Source organism: Oncorhynchus mykiss, chromosome 3, assembly GCF_057628025.1.
Source record: "Oncorhynchus mykiss isolate SJ-2025 chromosome 3, ASM5762802v1, whole genome shotgun sequence".
NCBI classification, from domain to species: domain Eukaryota; kingdom Metazoa; phylum Chordata; class Actinopteri; order Salmoniformes; family Salmonidae; genus Oncorhynchus; species Oncorhynchus mykiss.
The window spans coordinates 68,417,957-68,440,755 of record NC_143024.1 but is presented as its reverse complement, the minus strand read 5'-3'; the positions used below and the strand labels follow the sequence as shown (position 1 = coordinate 68,440,755).

Sequence of the window (22,799 nt, the reverse complement as noted above, 5' to 3'; positions counted from 1 at the left end):
AGTCTCCCCCATCCTCTCCTAGTATCCCCCAGTCTCTCCCCATCCTCCCCTAGTATCCCCCAGTCTCTCCCATCCTCCCCTAGTATCCCCCAGTCTTTCCCATCCTCCCCTACTATCCCCCAGTCTCTCCCCATCCTCCCCTAGTATCCCCCAGTATCCCCCATCCTCCTCCAGTATCCCCCATCCTCTCCTAGTATCCCCCAGTCTCTCCCCATCCTCCCCTGGTATCCCCCAGTCTCTCCCATCCTCCCCTAGTATCCCCCAGTCTCTCCCATCCTCCCCTAGTATCCCCCAGTCTAACCCATCCTACCCTAGTATCCCCCAGTCACTCCCATCCTCCCCTAGTATCCCCCAGTCTCTCCCATCCTCCCCTACTATCCCCCAGTCTCTCCCCATCCTCCCCTAGTATCCCCCAGTATCCCCCATCCTCCTCCAGTATCCCCCATCCTCTCCTAGTATCCCCCAGTCTCTCCCCATCCTCCCCTAGTATCCCCCAGTCTCTCCCATCCTCCCCCATCCTCCCCTAGTATCCCCCATCCTCTCCTAGTATCCCCCAGTCTCTCCCCATCCTCCACTAGTATCCCCCAGTCTCTCCCATCCTCCCCTAGTATCCCCCAGTCTCTCCCATCCTCTCCTAGTATCCCCCAGTCTCTCCCCATCCTCCCCTAGTATCCCCCAGTCTCTCCCCATCCTCCCCTAGTATCCCCCAGTCTCTCCCCATCCTCCCCTACTATCCCCCAGTATCCCCCATCCTCCTCCAGTATCCCCCATCCTCTCCTAGTATCCCCCAGTCTCTCCACATCCTCCCCTAGTATCCCCCCAGTCTCTCCCATCCTCCCCTAGTATCCCCCAGTCTCTCCACATCCTCCCCTAGTATCCCCCCAGTCTCTCCCATCCTCCCCTAGTATCCCCCAGTCTCTCCAATCCTCCCCTAGTATCCCTCAGTCTCTCCCATCCCCCCTAGTATCCCCCAGTCTCTCCCATCCTCCCCTAGTATCCCCCAGTTTCCCCCATCCTCTCCTAGTATCCCCCAGTCTCCCCCATCCTCCCCTAGTATCCCCCAGTCTCTCCCCATCCTCCCCTAGTATCCCCCAGTATCTCCCCATCCTCTCCTAGTATCCTCCAGTCTCTCCCCATCCTCCCCTAGTATCCCCCAGTCTCTCCCATCCTCCCCTACTATCCCCCAGTCTCTCCCATCCCCCCTAGTATCCCCCAGTCTCTCCCATCCTCCCCTAGTATCCCCCAGTCTCCCCCATCCTCTCCTAGTATCCTCCAGTCTCTCCCCATCCTCCCCTAGTATCCCCCAGTCTCTCCCATCCTCCCCTACTATCCCCCAGTCTCTCCCATCCCCCCTAGTATCCCCCAGTCTCTCCCATCCTCCCCTAGTATCCCCCAGTCTCTCCCCATCCTCCCCTAGTATCCCCCAGTCTCTCCCATCCTCCCCTAGTATCCCCCAGTCTCTCCCATCCTCCCCTACTATCCCCCAGTCTCTCCCATCCCCCTAGTATCCCCCAGTCTCTCCCATCCTCCCCTAGTATCCCCCAGTCTCCCCATCCTCTCCTAGTATCCCCCAGTCTCCCCCATCCTCCCCTAGTATCCCCCAGTCTCTCCCCATCCTCCCCTAGTATCCCCCAGTCTCTCCCATCCTCCCCTACTATCCCCCAGTCTCTCCCCATCCTCCCCTAGTATCCCCCAGTATCCCCCATCCTCCTCCAGTATCCCCCATCCTCTCCTAGTATCCCCCAGTCTCTCCCCATCCTCCCCTAGTATCCCCCAGTCTTTCCCCATCCTCCCCTAGTATCCCCCAGTTTCCCCCATCATATCCTAGTATCCCCCAGTCTCCCCCATCCGCCCCTAGTATCCCCAAGTCTCTCCCCATCCTCCCCTAGTATCCCCCAGTCTCTCCCATCCTCCCTAGTACCCCCAGTCTCTCCCCATCCTCCCCTAGTATCCCCCAGTCTCCCCATCCTCCCCTAGTATCCCCCATCCTCTCCTAGTATCCCCCAGTCTCTCCCCATCCTCCCCTGGTATCCCCCAGTCTCTCCCATCCTCCCCTAGTATCCCCCAGTCTCTCCCATCCTCCCCTAGTATCCCCCAATCTAACCCATCCTACCCTAGTATCCCCCAGTCACTCCCATCCTCCCCTAGTATCCCCCAGTCTCTCCCATCCTCCCCTACTATCCCCCAGTCTCTCCCCATCCTCCCATAGTATCCCCCAGTATCCCCCATCCTCCTCCAGTATCCCCCATCCTCTCCTAGTATCCCCCAGTCTCTCCCCATCCTCCCCTAGTATCCCCCAGTCTCTCCCATCCTCCCCCATCCTCCCCTAGTATCCCCCATCCTCTCCTAGTATCCCCCAGTCTCTCCCCATCCTCCCCTAGTATCCCCAGTCTCTCCCCATCCTCCCCTAGTATCCCCCAGTCTCCCCATCCCCCCCTAGTATCCCCCATCCTCTCCTAGTATACCCCAGTCTCTCCCCATCCTCCCCTAGTATCCCCCAGTCTCTCCCATCCTCCCCTAGTATCCCCCAGTCTTTCCCATCCTCCCCTACTATCCCCCAGTCTCTCCCCATCCTCCCCTAGTATCCCCCAGTATCCCCCATCCTCCTCCAGTATCCCCCATCCTCTCCTAGTATCCCCCAGTCTCTCCCCATCCTCCCCTGGTATCCCCCAGTCTCTCCCATCCTCCCCTAGTATCCCCCAGTCTCTCCCATCCTCCCTAGTACCCCCAGTCTCTCCCCATCCTCCCCTAGTATCCCCCAGTCTCCCCATCCTCCCCTAGTATCCCCCATCCTCTCCTAGTATCCCCCAGTCTCTCCCCATCCTCCCCTGGTATCCCCCAGTCTCTCCCATCCTCCCCTAGTATCCCCCAGTCTCTCCCATCCTCCCCTAGTATCCCCCAATCTAACCCATCCTACCCTAGTATCCCCCAGTCACTCCCATCCTCCCCTAGTATCCCCCAGTCTCTCCCATCCTCCCCTACTATCCCCCAGTCTCTCCCCATCCTCCCCTAGTATCCCCCAGTATCCCCCATCCTCCTCCAGTATCCCCCATCCTCTCCTAGTATCCCCCAGTCTCTCCCCATCCTCCCCTAGTATCCCCCAGTCTCTCCCATCCTCCCCCATCCTCCCCTAGTATCCCCCATCCTCTCCTAGTATCCCCCAGTCTCTCCCCATCCTCCCCTAGTATCCCCAGTCTCTCCCCATCCTCCCCTAGTATCCCCCAGTCTCCCCATCCCCCTCTAGTATCCCCCATCCTCTCCTAGTATCCCCCAGTCTCTCCCCATCCTCCCCTAGTATCCCCCAGTCTCTCCCATCCTCCCCTAGTATCCCCCAGTCTTTCCCATCCTCCCCTACTATCCCCCAGTCTCTCCCCATCCTCCCCTAGTATCCCCCAGTATCCCCCATCCTCCTCCAGTATCCCCCATCCTCTCCTAGTATCCCCCAGTCTCTCCCCATCCTCCCCTGGTATCCCCCAGTCTCTCCCATCCTCCCCTAGTATCCCCCAGTCTCTCCCATCCTCCCCTAGTATCCCCCAGTCTAACCCATCCTACCCTAGTATCCCCCAGTCACTCCCATCCTCCCCTAGTATCCCCCAGTCTCTCCCATCCTCCCCTACTATCCCCCAGTCTCTCCCCATCCTCCCCTAGTATCCCCCAGTATCCCCCATCCTCCTCCAGTATCCCCCATCCTCTCCTAGTATCCCCCAGTCTCTCCCCATCCTCCCCTAGTATCCCCCAGTCTCTCCCATCCTCCCCCATCCTCCCCTAGTATCCCCCATCCTCTCCTAGTATCCCCCAGTCTCTCCCCATCCTCCACTAGTATCCCCCAGTCTCTCCCATCCTCCCCTAGTATCCCCCAGTCTCTCCCATCCTCTCCTAGTATCCCCCAGTCTCTCCCCATCCTCCCCTAGTATCCCCCAGTCTCTCCCCATCCTCCCCTAGTATCCCCCAGTCTCTCCCCATCCTCCCCTACTATCCCCCAGTATCCCCCATCCTCCTCCAGTATCCCCCATCCTCTCCTAGTATCCCCCAGTCTCTCCACATCCTCCCCTAGTATCCCCCCAGTCTCTCCCATCCTCCCCTAGTATCCCCCAGTCTCTCCACATCCTCCCCTAGTATCCCCCCAGTCTCTCCCATCCTCCCCTAGTATCCCCCAGTCTCTCCAATCCTCCCCTAGTATCCCTCAGTCTCTCCCATCCCCCCTAGTATCCCCCAGTCTCTCCCATCCTCCCCTAGTATCCCCCAGTTTCCCCCATCCTCTCCTAGTATCCCCCAGTCTCCCCCATCCTCCCCTAGTATCCCCCAGTCTCTCCCCATCCTCCCCTAGTATCCCCCAGTATCTCCCCATCCTCTCCTAGTATCCTCCAGTCTCTCCCCATCCTCCCCTAGTATCCCCCAGTCTCTCCCATCCTCCCCTACTATCCCCCAGTCTCTCCCATCCCCCCTAGTATCCCCCAGTCTCTCCCATCCTCCCCTAGTATCCCCCAGTCTCCCCCATCCTCTCCTAGTATCCCCCAGTCTCCCCCATCCTCCCCTAGTATCCCCCAGTCTCTCCCCATCCTCCCCTAGTATCCCCCAGTCTCTCCCATCCTCCCCTACTATCCCCCAGTCTCTCCCCATCCTCTCCTAGTATCCCCCAGTCTCTCCCCATCCTCCCCTAGTATCCCCCAGTCTCTCCCATCCTCCCCCATCCTCCCCTAGTATCCCCCATCCTCTCCTAGTATCCCCCAGTCTCTCCCCATCCTCCACTAGTATCCCCCAGTCTCTCCCATCCTCCCCTAGTATCCCCCAGTCTCTCCCATCCTCTCCTAGTATCCCCCAGTCTCTCCCCATCCTCCCCTAGTATCCCCCAGTCTCTCCCCATCCTCCCCTAGTATCCCCCAGTCTCTCCCCATCCTCCCCTACTATCCCCCAGTATCCCCCATCCTCCTCCAGTATCCCCCATCCTCTCCTAGTATCCCCCAGTCTCTCCACATCCTCCCCTAGTATCCCCCCAGTCTCTCCCATCCTCCCCTAGTATCCCCCAGTCTCTCCACATCCTCCCCTAGTATCCCCCCAGTCTCTACCATCCTCCCCTAGTATCCCCCAGTCTCTCCAATCCTCCCCTAGTATCCCTCAGTCTCTCCCATCCCCCCTAGTATCCCCCAGTCTCTCCCATCCTCCCCTAGTATCCCCCAGTTTCCCCCATCCTCTCCTAGTATCCCCCAGTCTCCCCCATCCTCCCCTAGTATCCCCCAGTCTCTCCCCATCCTCCCCTAGTATCCCCCAGTATCTCCCCATCCTCTCCTAGTATCCTCCAGTCTCTCCCCATCCTCCCCTAGTATCCCCCAGTCTCTCCCATCCTCCCCTACTATCCCCCAGTCTCTCCCATCCCCCCTAGTATCCCCCAGTCTCTCCCATCCTCCCCTAGTATCCCCCAGTCTCCCCCATCCTCTCCTAGTATCCCCCAGTCTCTCCCCATCCTCCCCTAGTATCCCCCAGTCTCTCCCATCCTCCCCTAGTATCCCCCAGTCTTTCCCATCCTCCCCTACTATCCCCCAGTCTCTCCCCATCCTCCCCTAGTATCCCCCAGTATCCCCCATCCTCCTCCAGTATCCCCCATCCTCTCCTAGTATCCCCCAGTCTCTCCCCATCCTCCCCTGGTATCCCCCAGTCTCTCCCATCCTCCCCTAGTATCCCCCAGTCTCTCCCATCCTCCCCTAGTATCCCCCAGTCTAACCCATCCTACCCTAGTATCCCCCAGTCACTCCCATCCTCCCCTAGTATCCCCCAGTCTCTCCCATCCTCCCCTACTATCCCCCAGTCTCTCCCCATCCTCCCCTAGTATCCCCCAGTATCCCCCATCCTCCTCCAGTATCCCCCATCCTCTCCTAGTATCCCCCAGTCTCTCCCCATCCTCCCCTAGTATCCCCCAGTCTCTCCCATCCTCCCCCATCCTCCCCTAGTATCCCCCATCCTCTCCTAGTATCCCCCAGTCTCTCCCCATCCTCCACTAGTATCCCCCAGTCTCTCCCATCCTCCCCTAGTATCCCCCAGTCTCTCCCATCCTCTCCTAGTATCCCCCAGTCTCTCCCCATCCTCCCCTAGTATCCCCCAGTCTCTCCCCATCCTCCCCTAGTATCCCCCAGTCTCTCCCCATCCTCCCCTACTATCCCCCAGTATCCCCCATCCTCCTCCAGTATCCCCCATCCTCTCCTAGTATCCTCCAGTCTCTCCCCATCCTCCCCTAGTATCCCCCAGTCTCTCCCATCCTCCCCTACTATCCCCCAGTCTCTCCCATCCCCCCTAGTATCCCCCAGTCTCTCCCATCCTCCCCTAGTATCCCCCAGTCTCCCCCATCCTCTCCTAGTATCCCCCAGTCTCCCCCATCCTCCCCTAGTATCCCCCAGTCTCTCCCCATCCTCCCCTAGTATCCCCCAGTCTCTCCCATCCTCCCCTACTATCCCCCAGTCTCTCCCCATCCTCTCCTAGTATCCCCCAGTCTCTCCCCATCCTCCCCTAGTATCCCCCAGTCTCTCCCATCCTCCCCCATCCTCCCCTAGTATCCCCCATCCTCTCCTAGTATCCCCCAGTCTCTCCCCATCCTCCACTAGTATCCCCCAGTCTCTCCCATCCTCCCCTAGTATCCCCCAGTCTCTCCCATCCTCTCCTAGTATCCCCCAGTCTCTCCCCATCCTCCCCTAGTATCCCCCAGTCTCTCCCCATCCTCCCCTAGTATCCCCCAGTCTCTCCCCATCCTCCCCTACTATCCCCCAGTATCCCCCATCCTCCTCCAGTATCCCCCATCCTCTCCTAGTATCCCCCAGTCTCTCCACATCCTCCCCTAGTATCCCCCCAGTCTCTCCCATCCTCCCCTAGTATCCCCCAGTCTCTCCACATCCTCCCCTAGTATCCCCCCAGTCTCTACCATCCTCCCCTAGTATCCCCCAGTCTCTCCAATCCTCCCCTAGTATCCCTCAGTCTCTCCCATCCCCCCTAGTATCCCCCAGTCTCTCCCATCCTCCCCTAGTATCCCCCAGTTTCCCCCATCCTCTCCTAGTATCCCCCAGTCTCCCCCATCCTCCCCTAGTATCCCCCAGTCTCTCCCCATCCTCCCCTAGTATCCCCCAGTATCTCCCCATCCTCTCCTAGTATCCTCCAGTCTCTCCCCATCCTCCCCTAGTATCCCCCAGTCTCTCCCATCCTCCCCTACTATCCCCCAGTCTCTCCCATCCCCCCTAGTATCCCCCAGTCTCTCCCATCCTCCCCTAGTATCCCCCAGTCTCCCCCATCCTCTCCTAGTATCCCCCAGTCTCTCCCCATCCTCCCCTAGTATCCCCCAGTCTCTCCCATCCTCCCCTAGTATCCCCCAGTCTTTCCCATCCTCCCCTACTATCCCCCAGTCTCTCCCCATCCTCCCCTAGTATCCCCCAGTATCCCCCATCCTCCTCCAGTATCCCCCATCCTCTCCTAGTATCCCCCAGTCTCTCCCCATCCTCCCCTGGTATCCCCCAGTCTCTCCCATCCTCCCCTAGTATCCCCCAGTCTCTCCCATCCTCCCCTAGTATCCCCCAGTCTAACCCATCCTACCCTAGTATCCCCCAGTCACTCCCATCCTCCCCTAGTATCCCCCAGTCTCTCCCATCCTCCCCTACTATCCCCCAGTCTCTCCCCATCCTCCCCTAGTATCCCCCAGTATCCCCCATCCTCCTCCAGTATCCCCCATCCTCTCCTAGTATCCCCCAGTCTCTCCCCATCCTCCCCTAGTATCCCCCAGTCTCTCCCATCCTCCCCCATCCTCCCCTAGTATCCCCCATCCTCTCCTAGTATCCCCCAGTCTCTCCCCATCCTCCACTAGTATCCCCCAGTCTCTCCCATCCTCCCCTAGTATCCCCCAGTCTCTCCCATCCTCTCCTAGTATCCCCCAGTCTCTCCCCATCCTCCCCTAGTATCCCCCAGTCTCTCCCCATCCTCCCCTAGTATCCCCCAGTCTCTCCCCATCCTCCCCTACTATCCCCCAGTATCCCCCATCCTCCTCCAGTATCCCCCATCCTCTCCTAGTATCCCCCAGTCTCTCCACATCCTCCCCTAGTATCCCCCCAGTCTCTCCCATCCTCCCCTAGTATCCCCCAGTCTCTCCACATCCTCCCCTAGTATCCCCCCAGTCTCTCCCATCCTCCCCTAGTATCCCCCAGTCTCTCCAATCCTCCCCTAGTATCCCTCAGTCTCTCCCATCCCCCCTAGTATCCCCCAGTCTCTCCCATCCTCCCCTAGTATCCCCCAGTTTCCCCCATCCTCTCCTAGTATCCCCCAGTCTCCCCCATCCTCCCCTAGTATCCCCCAGTCTCTCCCCATCCTCCCCTAGTATCCCCCAGTATCTCCCCATCCTCTCCTAGTATCCTCCAGTCTCTCCCCATCCTCCCCTAGTATCCCCCAGTCTCTCCCATCCTCCCCTACTATCCCCCAGTCTCTCCCATCCCCCCTAGTATCCCCCAGTCTCTCCCATCCTCCCCTAGTATCCCCCAGTCTCCCCCATCCTCTCCTAGTATCCCCCAGTCTCCCCCATCCTCCCCTAGTATCCCCCAGTCTCTCCCCATCCTCCCCTAGTATCCCCCAGTCTCTCCCATCCTCCCCTACTATTCCCCAGTCTCTCCCCATCCTCTCCTAGTATCCCCCAGTCTCTCCCCATCCTCCCCTAGTATCCCCCAGTCTCTCCCATCCTCCCCCATCCTCCCCTAGTATCCCCCATCCTCTCCTAGTATCCCCCAGTCTCTCCCCATCCTCCACTAGTATCCCCCAGTCTCTCCCATCCTCCCCTAGTATCCCCCAGTCTCTCCCATCCTCTCCTAGTATCCCCCAGTCTCTCCCCATCCTCCCCTAGTATCCCCCAGTCTCTCCCCATCCTCCCCTAGTATCCCCCAGTCTCTCCCCATCCTCCCCTACTATCCCCCAGTATCCCCCATCCTCCTCCAGTATCCCCCATCCTCTCCTAGTATCCCCCAGTCTCTCCACATCCTCCCCTAGTATCCCCCCAGTCTCTCCCATCCTCCCCTAGTATCCCCCAGTCTCTCCACATCCTCCCCTAGTATCCCCCCAGTCTCTACCATCCTCCCCTAGTATCCCCCAGTCTCTCCAATCCTCCCCTAGTATCCCTCAGTCTCTCCCATCCCCCCTAGTATCCCCCAGTCTCTCCCATCCTCCCCTAGTATCCCCCAGTTTCCCCCATCCTCTCCTAGTATCCCCCAGTCTCCCCCATCCTCCCCTAGTATCCCCCAGTCTCTCCCCATCCTCCCCTAGTATCCCCCAGTATCTCCCCATCCTCTCCTAGTATCCTCCAGTCTCTCCCCATCCTCCCCTAGTATCCCCCAGTCTCTCCCATCCTCCCCTACTATCCCCCAGTCTCTCCCATCCCCCCTAGTATCCCCCAGTCTCTCCCATCCTCCCCTAGTATCCCCCAGTCTCCCCCATCCTCTCCTAGTATCCCCCAGTCTCCCCCATCCTCCCCTAGTATCCCCCAGTCTCTCCCCATCCTCCCCTAGTATCCCCCAGTCTCTCCCATCCTCCCCTACTATCCCCCAGTCTCTCCCCATCCTCCCCTAGTATCCCCCAGTATCCCCCTTCCTCCTCCAGTATCCCCCATCCTCTCCTAGTATCCCCCAGTCTCTCCCCATCCTCCCCTAGTATCCCCCAGTCTTTCCCCATCCTCCCCTAGTATCCCCCAGTTTCCCCCATCATATCCTAGTATCCCCCAGTCTCCCCCATCCGCCCCTAGTATCCCCAAGTCTCTCCCCATCCTCCCCTAGTATCCCCCAGTCTCTCCCATCCTCCCCTAGTACCCCCAGTCTCTCCCCATCCTCCCCTAGTATCCCCCAGTCTCCCCATCCTCCCCTAGTATCCCCCATCCTCTCCTAGTATCCCCCAGTCTCTCCCCATCCTCCCCTGGTATCCCCCAGTCTCTCCCATCCTCCCCTAGTATCCCCCAGTCTCTCCCATCCTCCCCTAGTATCCCCCAGTCACTCCCATCCTCCCCTAGTATCCCCCAGTCTCTCCCATCCTCCCCTACTATCCCCCAATCTCTCCCCATCCTCCCCTAGTATCCCCCAGTATCCCCCATCCTCCTCCAGTATCCCCCATCCTCTCCTAGTATCCCCCAGTCTCTCCCCATCCTCCCCTAGTATCCCCCAGTCTCTCCCATCCTCCCCCATCCTCCCCTAGTATCCCCCATCCTCTCCTAGTATCCCCCAGTCTCTCCCCATCCTCCCCTAGTATCCCCAGTCTCTCCCCATCCTCCCCTAGTATCCCCCAGTCTCCCCATCCCCCCCTAGTATCCCCCATCCTCTCCTAGTATCCCCCAGTCTCTCCCCATCCTCCCCTAGTATCCCCCAGTCTCTCCCATCCTCCCCTAGTATCCCCCAGTCTTTCCCATCCTCCCCTACTATCCCCCAGTCTCTCCCCATCCTCCCCTAGTATCCCCCAGTATCCCCCATCCTCCTCCAGTATCCCCCATCCTCTCCTAGTATCCCCCAGTCTCTCCCCATCCTCCCCTGGTATCCCCCAGTCTCTCCCATCCTCCCCTAGTATCCCCCAGTCTCTCCCATCCTCCCCTAGTATCCCCCAGTCTAACCCATCCTACCCTAGTATCCCCCAGTCACTCCCATCCTCCCCTAGTATCCCCCAGTCTCTCCCATCCTCCCCTACTATCCCCCAGTCTCTCCCCATCCTCCCCTAGTATCCCCCAGTATCCCCCATCCTCCTCCAGTATCCCCCATCCTCTCCTAGTATCCCCCAGTCTCTCCCATCCTCCCCCATCCTCCCCTAGTATCCCCCATCCTCTCCTAGTATCCCCCAGTCTCTCCCCATCCTCCACTAGTATCCCCCAGTCTCTCCCATCCTCCCCTAGTATCCCCCAGTCTCTCCCATCCTCTCTTAGTATCCCCCAGTCTCTCCCCATCCTCCCCTAGTATCCCCCAGTCTCTCCCCATCCTCCCCTAGTATCCCCCAGTCTCTCCCCATCCTCCCCTAGTATCCCCCAGTCTTTCCCATCCTCCCCTACTATCCCCCAGTCTCTCCCCATCCTCCCCTAGTATCCCCCAGTCTCTCCCCATCCTCCCCTAGTATCCCCCCAGTCTCTCCCATCCTCCCCTAGTGTCCCCCAGTCTCTCCAATCCTCCCCTAGTATCCCTCAGTCTCTCCCATCCCCCCTAGTATCCCCCAGTCTCTCCCATCCTCCCCTAGTATCCCCCAGTTTCCCCCATCCTCTCCTAGTATCCCCCAGTCTCCCCCATCCTCTCCTAGTATCCCCCAGTCTCTCCCCATCCTCCCCTGGTATCCCCCAGTCTCTCCCATCCTCCCCTAGTATCCCCCAGTCTCTCCCATCCTCCCCTAGTATCCCCCAGTCACTCCCATCCTCCCCTAGTATCCCCCAGTCTCTCCCATCCTCCCCTACTATCCCCCAATCTCTCTCCATCCTCCCCTAGTATCCCCCAGTATCCCCCATCCTCCTCCAGTATCCCCCATCCTCTCCTAGTATCCCCCAGTCTCTCCCCATCCTCCCCTAGTATCCCCCAGTCTCTCCCATCCTCCCCCATCCTCCCCTAGTATCCCCCATCCTCTCCTAGTATCCCCCAGTCTCTCCCCATCCTCCCCTAGTATCCCCAGTCTCTCCCCATCCTCCCCTAGTATCCCCCAGTCTCCCCATCCCCCCCTAGTATCTCCCATCCTCTCCTAGTATCCCCCAGTCTCTCCCCATCCTCCCCTAGTATCCCCCAGTCTCTCCCATCCTCCCCTAGTATCCCCCAGTCTTTCCCATCCTCCCCTACTATCCCCCAGTCTCTCCCCATCCTCCCCTAGTATCCCCCAGTATCCCCCATCCTCCTCCAGTATCCCCCATCCTCTCCTAGTATCCCCCAGTCTCTCCCCATCCTCCCCTGGTATCCCCCAGTCTCTCCCATCCTCCCCTAGTATCCCCCAGTCTCTCCCATCCTCCCCTAGTATCCCCCAGTCTAACCCATCCTACCCTAGTATCCCCCAGTCACTCCCATCCTCCCCTAGTATCCCCCAGTCTCTCCCATCCTCCCCTACTATCCCCCAGTCTCTCCCCATCCTCCCCTAGTATCCCCCAGTATCCCCCATCCTCCTCCAGTATCCCCCATCCTCTCCTAGTATCCCCCAGTCTCTCCCCATCCTCCCCTAGTATCCCCCAGTCTCTCCCATCCTCCCCCATCCTCCCCTAGTATCCCCCATCCTCTCCTAGTATCCCCCAGTCTCTCCCCATCCTCCACTAGTATCCCCCAGTCTCTCCCATCCTCCCCTAGTATCCCCCAGTCTCTCCCATCCTCTCCTAGTATCCCCCAGTCTCTCCCCATCCTCCCCTAGTATCCCCCAGTCTCTCCCCATCCTCCCCTAGTATCCCCCAGTCTCTCCCCATCCTCCCCTAGTATCCCCCAGTCTTTCCCATCCTCCCCTACTATCCCCCAGTCTCTCCCCATCCTCCCCTAGTATCCCCCAGTATCCCCCATCCTCCTCCAGTATCCCCCATCCTCTCCTAGTATCCCCCAGTCTCTCCACATCCTCCCCTAGTATCCCCCCAGTCTCTCCCATCCTCCCCTAGTATCCCCCAGTCTCTCCAATCCTCCCCTAATATCCCTCAGTCTCTCCCATCCCCCCTAGTATCCCCCAGTCTCTACCATCCTACCCTAGTATCCCCCAGTCTCCCCCATCCTCTCCTAGTATCCCCCAGTCTCCCCCATCCTCCCCTAGTATCCTCCAGTCTCTCCCATCCTCCCCTAGTATCCTCCAGTCTCTCCCCATCCTCCCCTAGTATCCTCCAGTCTCTCCCCATCCTCCCCTAGTATCCTCCAGTCTCTCCCCATCCTCCCCTAGTATCCTCCAGTCTCTCCCCATCCTCCCCTAGTATCCTCCAGTCTCTCCCCATCCTCCCCTAGTATCCTCCAGTCTCTCCCCATCCTCCCCTAGTATCCTCCAGTCTCTCCCCATCCTCCCCTAGTATCCTCCAGTCTCTCCCATCACCCCTAGTATCCCCCAGTCTCTCCCCATCCTCCCCTAGTATCCTCCAGTCTCTCCCCATCCTCCCCTAGTATCCTCCAGTCTCTCCCCATCCTCCCCTAGTATCCTCCAGTCTCTCCCCATCCTCTCCTAGTATCCCCCAGTCTCTCCCCATTCTCCCCTAGTATCCTCCAGTCTCTCCCCATCCTCCATCTTTCCAAATACACCAAGACAGTCGTGAAGAGGGCATGACAAAACTATTTTCCCTCTCAGGAGACTGAAAAGATTTGGCATGGGTCACCAGATTCTCAAAAGGTTCTGCAGAGGGTAGTGCTTACGACCCATTACATCACTGGGGCCAAGCTTCCTGCAATCCTTGACCTATATAATAGGCGGTGTCAGAGGAAAGCCCATAAAATTGTCAGAGACTCCAGTCACCCAAGTCATAGACTGTTTTCTCTGCTACCACACGGCAAGCGGTACCGGAGCGCCAAGTCTAGTACCAAAAGTCCTAAAACCACAACTCCTTAACAGCTTCTACCCCCAAGCCATAAGACTGCTGAACAATTAATCAAATGGCCACCGGACTATTTACATTGACCCCCCCCCCCCCCCCCCCCACCAGTACCCCTTGTATATATCCTCGTTATTGTTACTTGAATTATTTTACATGTTTTACTTTAGTTTATTTGGTAAATATTTTTGAACTGCACTGTAGGTTTAAGGGATTGTAAGTAAGCATTTCACGGTAAGGTCTACACTTTTTATTCGGCGCATGTGACAAATAAAGTTTGATTTGATTTGACCAGTATTGCTTAGTGTCCCCATCCTCTCCAGTATTGCTGAGTTGCAGTAATGGGAAGACAGACCAGCTGGCTGCCTGGTATAATGTGTTCCAAACTGGAGTGATCAGCTGACTGAATTCCGTGAATGCTTTGGTGTAGAAAACCTTTCCCCCTGAGCTTCTTTTCTGCCAGTATAGTAACATATTAAAACCTAAATGTATGTCTGAGGAAGATGATCTTAGATGGTAGAGCTGGAGGAAGTCCTTTGTGAATTATTTATTATATTTCAGATGGGGTTGACCAAGTTATCAGATATACTGTACATTATATACATTTTGTCTTCCAAATGAATCACATCTTTTTTCAAATTCTGATACTATCATCAGTTGGATGGCAGTTGAGGAGAGGCATGTAGGTTCCAGTGTGGCACTCTTGGCTTGTACCAGATGATGGGGAGGTTAGGTTGACGCTACAAGCTTGGCACACCTGTATTTGGGGAGTTTTGCCCATTCTTCTCTGCAGATCCTCTCAAGCTCTGTAAGGTTGGATGAGGTTTGTCGCTGCACAGCTATTTTCAGGTCTCTCCAGAGATGTTTGATGGGGTTTAAGTCTGGGCTCTGGCTGGGACATTCAAGGACATTCAGAGACTTGTCCCAAAGCCACTCCTGCGTTGTCCTGTAGAAAGGTGAACATTCGCCCCAGTCTGAGGTCCTGAGCGCTCTGGAGCAGGTTTTCATCAAGGATCTCTCTGTACTTTGCTCCGTTCATCTTTCCTTAGATCCTGACTAGTCTCACAGGGTCTGTCGCTGAAAAACCTCCCCACAGCATGATGCTGCCCCCACTATACTTCACCGCAGGGATGGTGCCAGGTTTCCTCCATACGTGACACTTGGAATTCAGGCCAAAGAGTTCAATCTTGTTTCTCATAGTCCAAGAGTCCTTTAGGTGCCTTTTGGCAAACTCCAAGCCAGGTATCATGTGCCTTTTACTGAGGAGTGGCTTCCGTCTGGCCACCCTACCGTAAAGGCCTGATTAGTGGAGTGCTGCAGAGATGGTTGTCCTTCTGAAAGGTTCTCCCATCTCCACAGAAGAACTCTGGAGCTCTGTCAGAGTGACCATCGGGTTCTTGGTCACCTCCCTGACCATGGCCCTTCTCCCCCAATTGCTCAGTTTGGCCGGGCGGTCAGCTCAAGGAAGAGTCTTGGTGGTTCTAAAGTTCTTCCATTTAAGAATGAGGGAGGCCACTGTGTTCTTGGGGACCTTCAACACTGCAGAAATATTTTGGTACCCTTCCCCAGATCTGTGCCTAGGCACAATCCTGTCTCGAAGCTCTACGGAAAATTCCTTCCACCTCATGGCCTGTTTTTTTCTCTGACATGCACTGTCAACTATGGGACCTTATATTGACAGGTGTGTTCTTTTCCAAATCATGTCCAATCAATTTAATTTACCACAAGTGGACTCCAATCAAGTTGTAGAAACATCTCAAGGATGATCAATTGAAACAGGATGCACTTGAGCTCAATTCCGAGTCTCATAGCAAAGGGTCTGAATACTTATGTAATTAAGGTATTTTCTCTTTGTCATTATGGGGAATTGGGTCTTGATTGATGAGAAAAATAAGTTTTCCCCAGTTTAAAATAAGGCTGTAACGTAACAAAATGTGGAGAAGGACAAGGGGTCTGAATACTTTCCGAATGCACTGTATAGGCCAAAGGAAAGTTATGACTCACATGGTCATTACATCATGTGTATTACATCATGTCACAGTATGAGTCATGTTTTCATGTCTCCACATGTCCTTTGTTGTATTGACTTCTAGGTTTCTATTACAGCCAATGGAACTGCATAGTCAACACCGTGCATACAGGAGCCAGCATATGTTACTGTTCTTGACAGGTTGTAGCATGGGAAAATGATAAAGACACTGAATAATTCTGTGAGCATATGGAAGAAGAGGAGGTGGTCGTGATTGATATACGTTGCGCCTACAATCTTTGGTCTGTAAGTAGAGGATGATGTAACATAGATGCAGGGAGTCAGGAAGCAGGTGCAGTTAGTGAGTTAATAATAACAAACATGGAGCAATACAAGAGAAGCGTCTGACATAGAAACATAAACAATACTTGTGCTCCTCCAAGCTAGCTGAATAGACCAGAATGTCGTCAGAATGTCGAACACTAACGGAGAATTGGCTAATCCAAAAGGCATCACCAAGTACTCGTAGTGACCAGACATCATGCTGAAGGCAGTCTTACATTCATCCCCCTCCCGGATCTGGATCAAATTGTAGGCACTTCCACAGGTTCATCTTGGTGAAAAACTAGGCCCCGCGGAGTTGTTCAATTGCGGCCCGCCCCAACAAGAGAGTGTAGCGGTACTTCTTGGTGATGGAATTCAGATTTCTGTAATCGATGCACGAGCACAATCCTACCCCCTTCTTGGCAAAGAAGAAGAAGGCCACCAACAAAGGGTAGATGCGGCCACACGGAGGCTCAGAGCCTGCAAGCAGGTCGATGGCACAGTCCCAGGACCGATGAGGAGGGAGACAGGTAGCGTGGGTCTTGGAAAAACCTCCCAAAGATCTTGGTATACCTCCGGGATGTTGGGCTGAAGGGTAACCACAGGACTTTCAACCGATGTGGAACCACAGGGAAAGGGTAAGCAGGTGGATGATCTTGTGTACGGGTGCACTGATGATGAGGAAGGGAAGGCTTACTTGATGTATGGATTCCACGGTGAGGGTGAGTAGTGCTGTGATGTGTGTGATTATCCCAGATTCCAGTGGTTGACTCTCCAGTGCTTGAACCAGGCAAGGAGAGGAGAGTGAGTATGAGGTGATGTTAAGGGAGGAGGCGAGGGCCTGGTCAATAAGATTCACCCGCGGCACCGGAGTCCACTAGACCTGTAGAAACAAAACATGAAGGACAGCCAGCCAGTGAAATCGTTACAAGGAAAGGTTTAGCGGAAAGTGATGATGATGGAATACTCACACCTAACCCGTGGACCCCCTGTTAGAACATACTGGATACCCTAGAAGCTGGTGTCCCTCCTGTCCACAATAAGGACAGAGCCCCAGCTGTCTATGACGGTGTCGCTCAGCCACGGAGAGACATGTGGCCCCCACCTCTATGGGTTCAGGCTTTGACTCAGAATGATCAATGGAGGAGGGAGAGAGGCGATGGCGGTACCGACACTGCCGAAAAAGGTTATCAGATGGATGGCCATCGCGTTGAGTGGGTCCAAGGATAGGTTGCCATAGCCAACTCCGTCTGGAACTCTTCGCGCAATCCTCTTCTGAATAGGGTGCGGAGCACCAGCTCATGCCGTCCTCTGGATGCTGCCACTGTCCGAAAGGTGAGTGCATACTCCACCATAGTCTGGCCATCCTTCCCTAGTTGGAATAAGAGCTCACCCCCGTCTCTGCCCTCTGGTGGATGGTCGAAGATCCCCCCTGAAGAGAGCCATGAACCCCTCATAGGAACCCATCTCTTCCTCTCCTAGATGGCCATGGCCCACTCCAACGCTGGTCAAGTCAGCAGAGAAATAACCGTGGCAACCTTGGACCTCTCCGTGGTGGGGGCTCCCATCTGATGAGCGGAATATAGGGAGCACTGGAGTAGGAAGCCAAGGAATTTCAATGGAGTCCCGTCATATTTGTCCAGGAGAGACAATCAGGCATCGCTGACCAGAACGGACTGCTGGATGGGCTGCGGCACTGGCTCGCTGGGTCGACTTGTGGTAGAAAATCCTCCTCTGTTTGGAGATGATGCCCCTTGAGTAATGTCGACTCATTGAAGAGGACCTCATCCATAGCCGTCCCCAAATGAGCCAGCTGGTCATTGTGTTGACGAAGTAGGTGTCTCTGTTCGCCGACCATCTGGGAGATGTCTTGGTTAACTGCTACTTCCATTTGTTGAGGTAGTATTCTATAAAGTAGATGTAGGGAGTCAGGAAGCAGGTGCGGTTAGTGAGTTTAATAATAACATGGAGCGATACAAAACAAGAGAAGTGTCTGACATAGAAACATAAGCAATACCACCTGATGACTGATAACAAAAGAGTGCTATATAAAGGTTAAGTAATCAAGGGAGTAATGACGTGCAGGTGTGACTGATGATGAGATGGAGGTGTGTGTAAAGATGGGTTGCCAGAACCGGTGGTTAGTAGACCGGTGACGTCCAGCGCCTGAACGGGGGAGCAGGAGTGAACGTGACAGGTGAGGTATGAGGGGTGGCAGGTAGCCTAGTGGTTAGAGCGTTGGACTTGTAACCGGAAGGTTGCAAGATCGAATACCCAAGCTGACAAGGTAAAAATCAGTCGTTCTACCTCTGAACAAGGCAGTTAACCCACTGTTCCTAGGCTGTCATTGAAAATAAGAATTTGTTCTTAACTGACTTTCCTAGTTAAATTAAGGTTTAAAAAAAAGTGTTACTTTTTTTTTTTAAACAAGAGAAAGAAGGAGGGAGAGAGAAGGCGAGGGAGAGATATAGGGGACAGGGCGATTAATCAGACTGGACATTGATGTCAACAGTAGTAGCAGCAGCAGCAGTAGTGGTGATGATGATGATGGTACCTCTCCTCTCTCGTCACTCAGCCTGCTGCAGTTATGTAACATGTGGTCACGTGACTGACTGGGGTGCCTGGTCAAGGGGCAGGGGGTGACGAGTGGCTGATGGCTATGATGCAGCGGGGCCTGTGAGTCGCAGGACAGTTCAGTATCCTATAGACCAAACAGATAGACAGCAAATGTTACATCAGTAGATGTCACAAAGAGTATGTGCCCAGTGTATGTGCCAATTCAAAACAGCCACAGATTTAACCCTAGGACATGAAAGTAACATATTATATGTCATTATTGTATTACTTATTAGACAGGAATGGGGGCAGGTCTAGAGGTAGGAGTGCATATGTCTGCCTTGTCATCAACTCTTTAGCAACATCACATGTCACAGTAGACACATCGAGACCCAGAACTGAGATATCAGTTGTCTTTGTAACACTCTGAGTGAATGTTATAGCCATTGTGACTGCACACTGCGCTGTAGATGTGATCATCGTCATCATGTCTAGCATTGCCTTCGTCAGGAAGCCTGAAATAGAGTCCCCTTGCCCCCCCCTCAGAATCATCCACCCCCTTGCAGCAGGCAGGCGCTGCGTGCTGGCATTTGGGGCTCCGCTGTGCTGCTGTGCTGACAGTGTGTTCTGAGTCGCTCACAAGGCTGATGGGAAATCTCTCTGTCTCTCTGTCTCTGTCACCCTCTCCCTGTCTATCTATTTCCCTTTCTCTCTCTCTCTCTCTCTCTCTCTCTCTCTCTCTCTCTCTCTCTCTCTCTCTCTCTCTCTGTCCCTGTCTGTCTCTCTTTATCTATCCCTCTTCTTCCTCTTTCAATCTCCCCCTCTCTCTACTTTTCTCCCTCCCCCGCTCCCCCTCCTTTTGATGTCCTTCTCACACTTTCTTCTCATCCCCTACTCACTCTTTCTTCACGGTCTGTCCCTTTATCTTCCTCTATCTCCTCTTCACACTCTCGTCTTTCCCGCTCTGACTGAGTGAGGGGGTGTTGTACCGGGCTCTCTCCCAGCAACTACTGACTCGTTGCTAATAGAGTGGCATGTGTGTGTGTGTGTGTGTGTGTGTGTGTGTGTGTGTGTGTGTGTGTGTGTGTGTGTGTGTGTGTGTGTGTGTGTGTGTGTGTGTGTGTGTGTGTGTGTGTGTGTGTGTGTGTGTGTGTGTGTGCGTGTGTATGGTATCGGGGGCAGCTCTTCTGATCGTAATGACATGAGACTGCCTGAGGTTGGGTGGTGGGCCGAGCCACAGTACCCACATCCACCCAGGGAAGCAACACACAGGGACAGAGACAGGGACACACACACACACACTCTCTCTCTCTCTCTCTCTCTCTCTCTCTCTCTCTCTCATTCTAATCAGCTTCCTGTGAAGAGACTATTGAAAGCATTAGAAATAGACTACTTTGATCCAGGAATCAAAAGATCCCACACAAAGGAACAAGGGCCTTGAAGATTGATTAACCTTGTTGCACCGAGCAAGAAAAGACAGCAGATCTTGACCAAGATTTCGTTGAACCTTTTAGATAAATAATTTCACTGCTGCTTTTGTGGAAGTTTCAATGACCAACTACACCTCATGGTGGTCAAACTGGTCATCTACCCTGGCAATCACTGTCAGTTCCAACACTAGTCCACTCTGCTCCATTCAGCCTGAGGGGTATTGATGTAGAAAGGGAGCTGTCTTGCCACTTGTGTGCCAGCCTGCCGTCCTTGTCTCTCTGTTCTCGCTCTCTCTCCTTCACATATTTGTGAACTGTGTCGCACGGCTCACCAGCTTTAATCAGGGTCCCTTTGATCCCGCTTGGAAAGGCATATTCCCTGCCACATGACGTACGGACCCCCCCTCTGTTGCACCTGGCTGTAGGCCTGTCTCTGCCACATCTACTCTGTGCTTATTCATTGCATTCTGGTAATATTTAGGACATGTACAGTAGGTTAACCATTTAGACTTACCTAATATATGTTCACAGCATTGCAGCTTTCAACACAGCATTACAGCTTTCATAGTGATGCAAAGGTTCACAAACTTCACTGACCTGTGTAAGCACGGAAAAATGTGCCATAATAGTAATGAGAACTACAGAGTGGTTCAGCTACAATATTGAATATATTTCAGGGACAAATGTCATAATGTCTTGTTCCTGTCCAGGGTTAGCTGACTCCTACACTAGCCGACCATCTCACTGTTGTCAGACTGTTGTCTGGCTGTTGTCTAACTGTTATCTTGTCCCACTACAGGGTTCAGCTGACTCCTACACTAGCCGACCATCGGACTCAGATGTCTCCCTGGAGGAGGAACCGACAGGCGGCAAGCTGGAGAAGGAGCAGCAGGCCACTGTTCAGCTGGAGAAGGCCAAGGTGAGACAGATTTCTGCTAGGTGTCCCACTGTGTAGCCTTATGCGATGCCACTGTACTATCACAGGCATATACCTTAAGAACAAGGCCCCTATCATTGGGAAGGCCCCAGTAGGCAAAGCTGGTTGAAATTACATTATTACAACCAAATTAAAACCAGAACGGGCATCTTTGCAACCAGTAATGCCCTGTGGGTTATGGTTGAGCTTATCTAGCTAGGCTAGGCACTCTTCTTATACATGGTGTTTCCTGTATCGTCTCAGGCCAAAGCCGTGGCCTTTGCTGTGAAGACTAACGTCAGTTACTGTGGAGCCCTGGATGAGGATGTCCCTGTGGCAGGAACTGCCATCTCCTTCGATGCCAAGGACTTCCTGCACATTAAAGAGGTACAGCATATATAACACACTGTACTGCTAAAGCTATGGCTGCGTTTGAATTGGCATCCTATTCTCTATGTAGTGCACTACTTTTGTCCGGAGCCCATGAGGCCAAAAGTAGCTCTGGCCAACAGTAGTGCACTATATAGGGAATAGGGTGCCATTTCAGACAGCCTATGTTTGCTTCAAGCAACATCTGTTCACGGGCCATTATGGATGACGCAATATCAATAATTCATGTCCTGCTTTGGAATCAATGGAGTCACATAGAGTGTGTATACAGCCTTGTATCTCTATGGAGTTTACACACTCTCTTCTGTTCGATTCTGAGTCATTGTGTTGTTTTGTGTTGGCTTTCACAGTCGCATAGAGTTAGTACCGTATGTCTGTGGATTGTTACACACTGCTATTCTAAGACATTGGTCTTGTGTTGCTTTTCCCATAGTCACATATTGTATAGTGTGTGAATGTCTATTTAACACATCATCACACACACACACACACACGCACACACACACACACACACACACACACACACACACACACACACACACACACACACACACACACACACACACAAACAAATAAACAAACAAACAAACAAACAAACATGCACACACACTTCAGTCATTGAGTTGTTTCATGTTGTCTTGCCCATTACAGAAGTACAGTAATGACTGGTGGATTGGCCGGCTGGTGAAGGAGGGCTGTGAGATCGGATTCATCCCCAGTCCTCTGAAACTGGATAACATTCGTCTACAACAGGAGCAGAAGAGGGGCACACGCTCTTACGGGTAAGGCCTGGGTGGAGGGGCAGGGGGTGGTGCATTGAGGGGCTGAGGTGGGCTTGGTTGGGAGGAGGGGCTGTGTTAGAGGATGGATAGGGGATTGGAGAGGGAATAACAATTTATAAGAACTTTCATGAATAAGCATTAATCAACTATTTATCAACTTTATTAAGCATTTATAAAAGTTATTATAAAAAGTTACTAAAGTACAATGAGAAGCCACCTACTCTCCATTCCAGGTCTGACTCTGCTGTGACTATGTGTTTTACTCATAACAGGTCAGAGATTACTCATAATAACAGATCAGAGGTTACTCATAATAACAGATCAGAGGTTACTCATAATAACAGATCAGAGGTTACTCATAATAACAGATCAGAGGTTACTCATAATAACAGATCAGAGGTGACTCATAATAACAGATCAGAGTACTCATAATAACAGATCAGAGGTTACTCATAATAACAGGTCAGAGATTACTTATGATAACAGATCAGAGGTGACTCATAATAACAGATCAGATATTACCCATAATAACAGATCAGAGGTTACCCATAATAACAGATTAGAGTTTACTCATGATAACAGATCAGAGGTTACTCATAATAACGGGTCAGAGATTACTCATGATAACAGATCAGAGGTTACTCATAACAGGTCAGAGATTACTCATAAAAACAGGTCAGAGATTACTCATAATAACAGGTCAGAGGTTACTCATAATAACAGATCAGAGATTACTCATAATAACAGATCAGAGGTTACTCATAATAACAGATCAGAGGTTACTCATTATAACAGATCAGAGTACTCATAATAACAGATCAGAGGTTACTCATAATAACAGGTCAGAGATTACTTATGATAACAGATCAGAGGTGACTCATAATAACAGATCAGATATTACCCATAATAACAGATCAGAGGTTACCCATAATAA

General features: G+C 53.8%; 1 protein-coding gene across 2 annotated transcripts in view; it reads left to right on the top strand.

Annotated features, from left to right (window-relative positions):
- The window catches only part of LOC110520263 (voltage-dependent L-type calcium channel subunit beta-4), a 71,466-nt gene that overhangs the window by 37,445 nt on the left and 11,222 nt on the right, over window positions 1–22,799 (top strand). For both annotated transcript variants that reach the window (XM_021597444.3, XM_036974742.2), the window contains 3 exons: window positions 20,577–20,696; window positions 20,958–21,080; window positions 21,735–21,865. In XM_021597444.3, coding sequence (XP_021453119.1) covers window positions 20,577–20,696; window positions 20,958–21,080; window positions 21,735–21,865 — 374 coding nt within the window. The remainder of the gene's footprint in view (window positions 1–20,576; window positions 20,697–20,957; window positions 21,081–21,734; window positions 21,866–22,799) is intronic.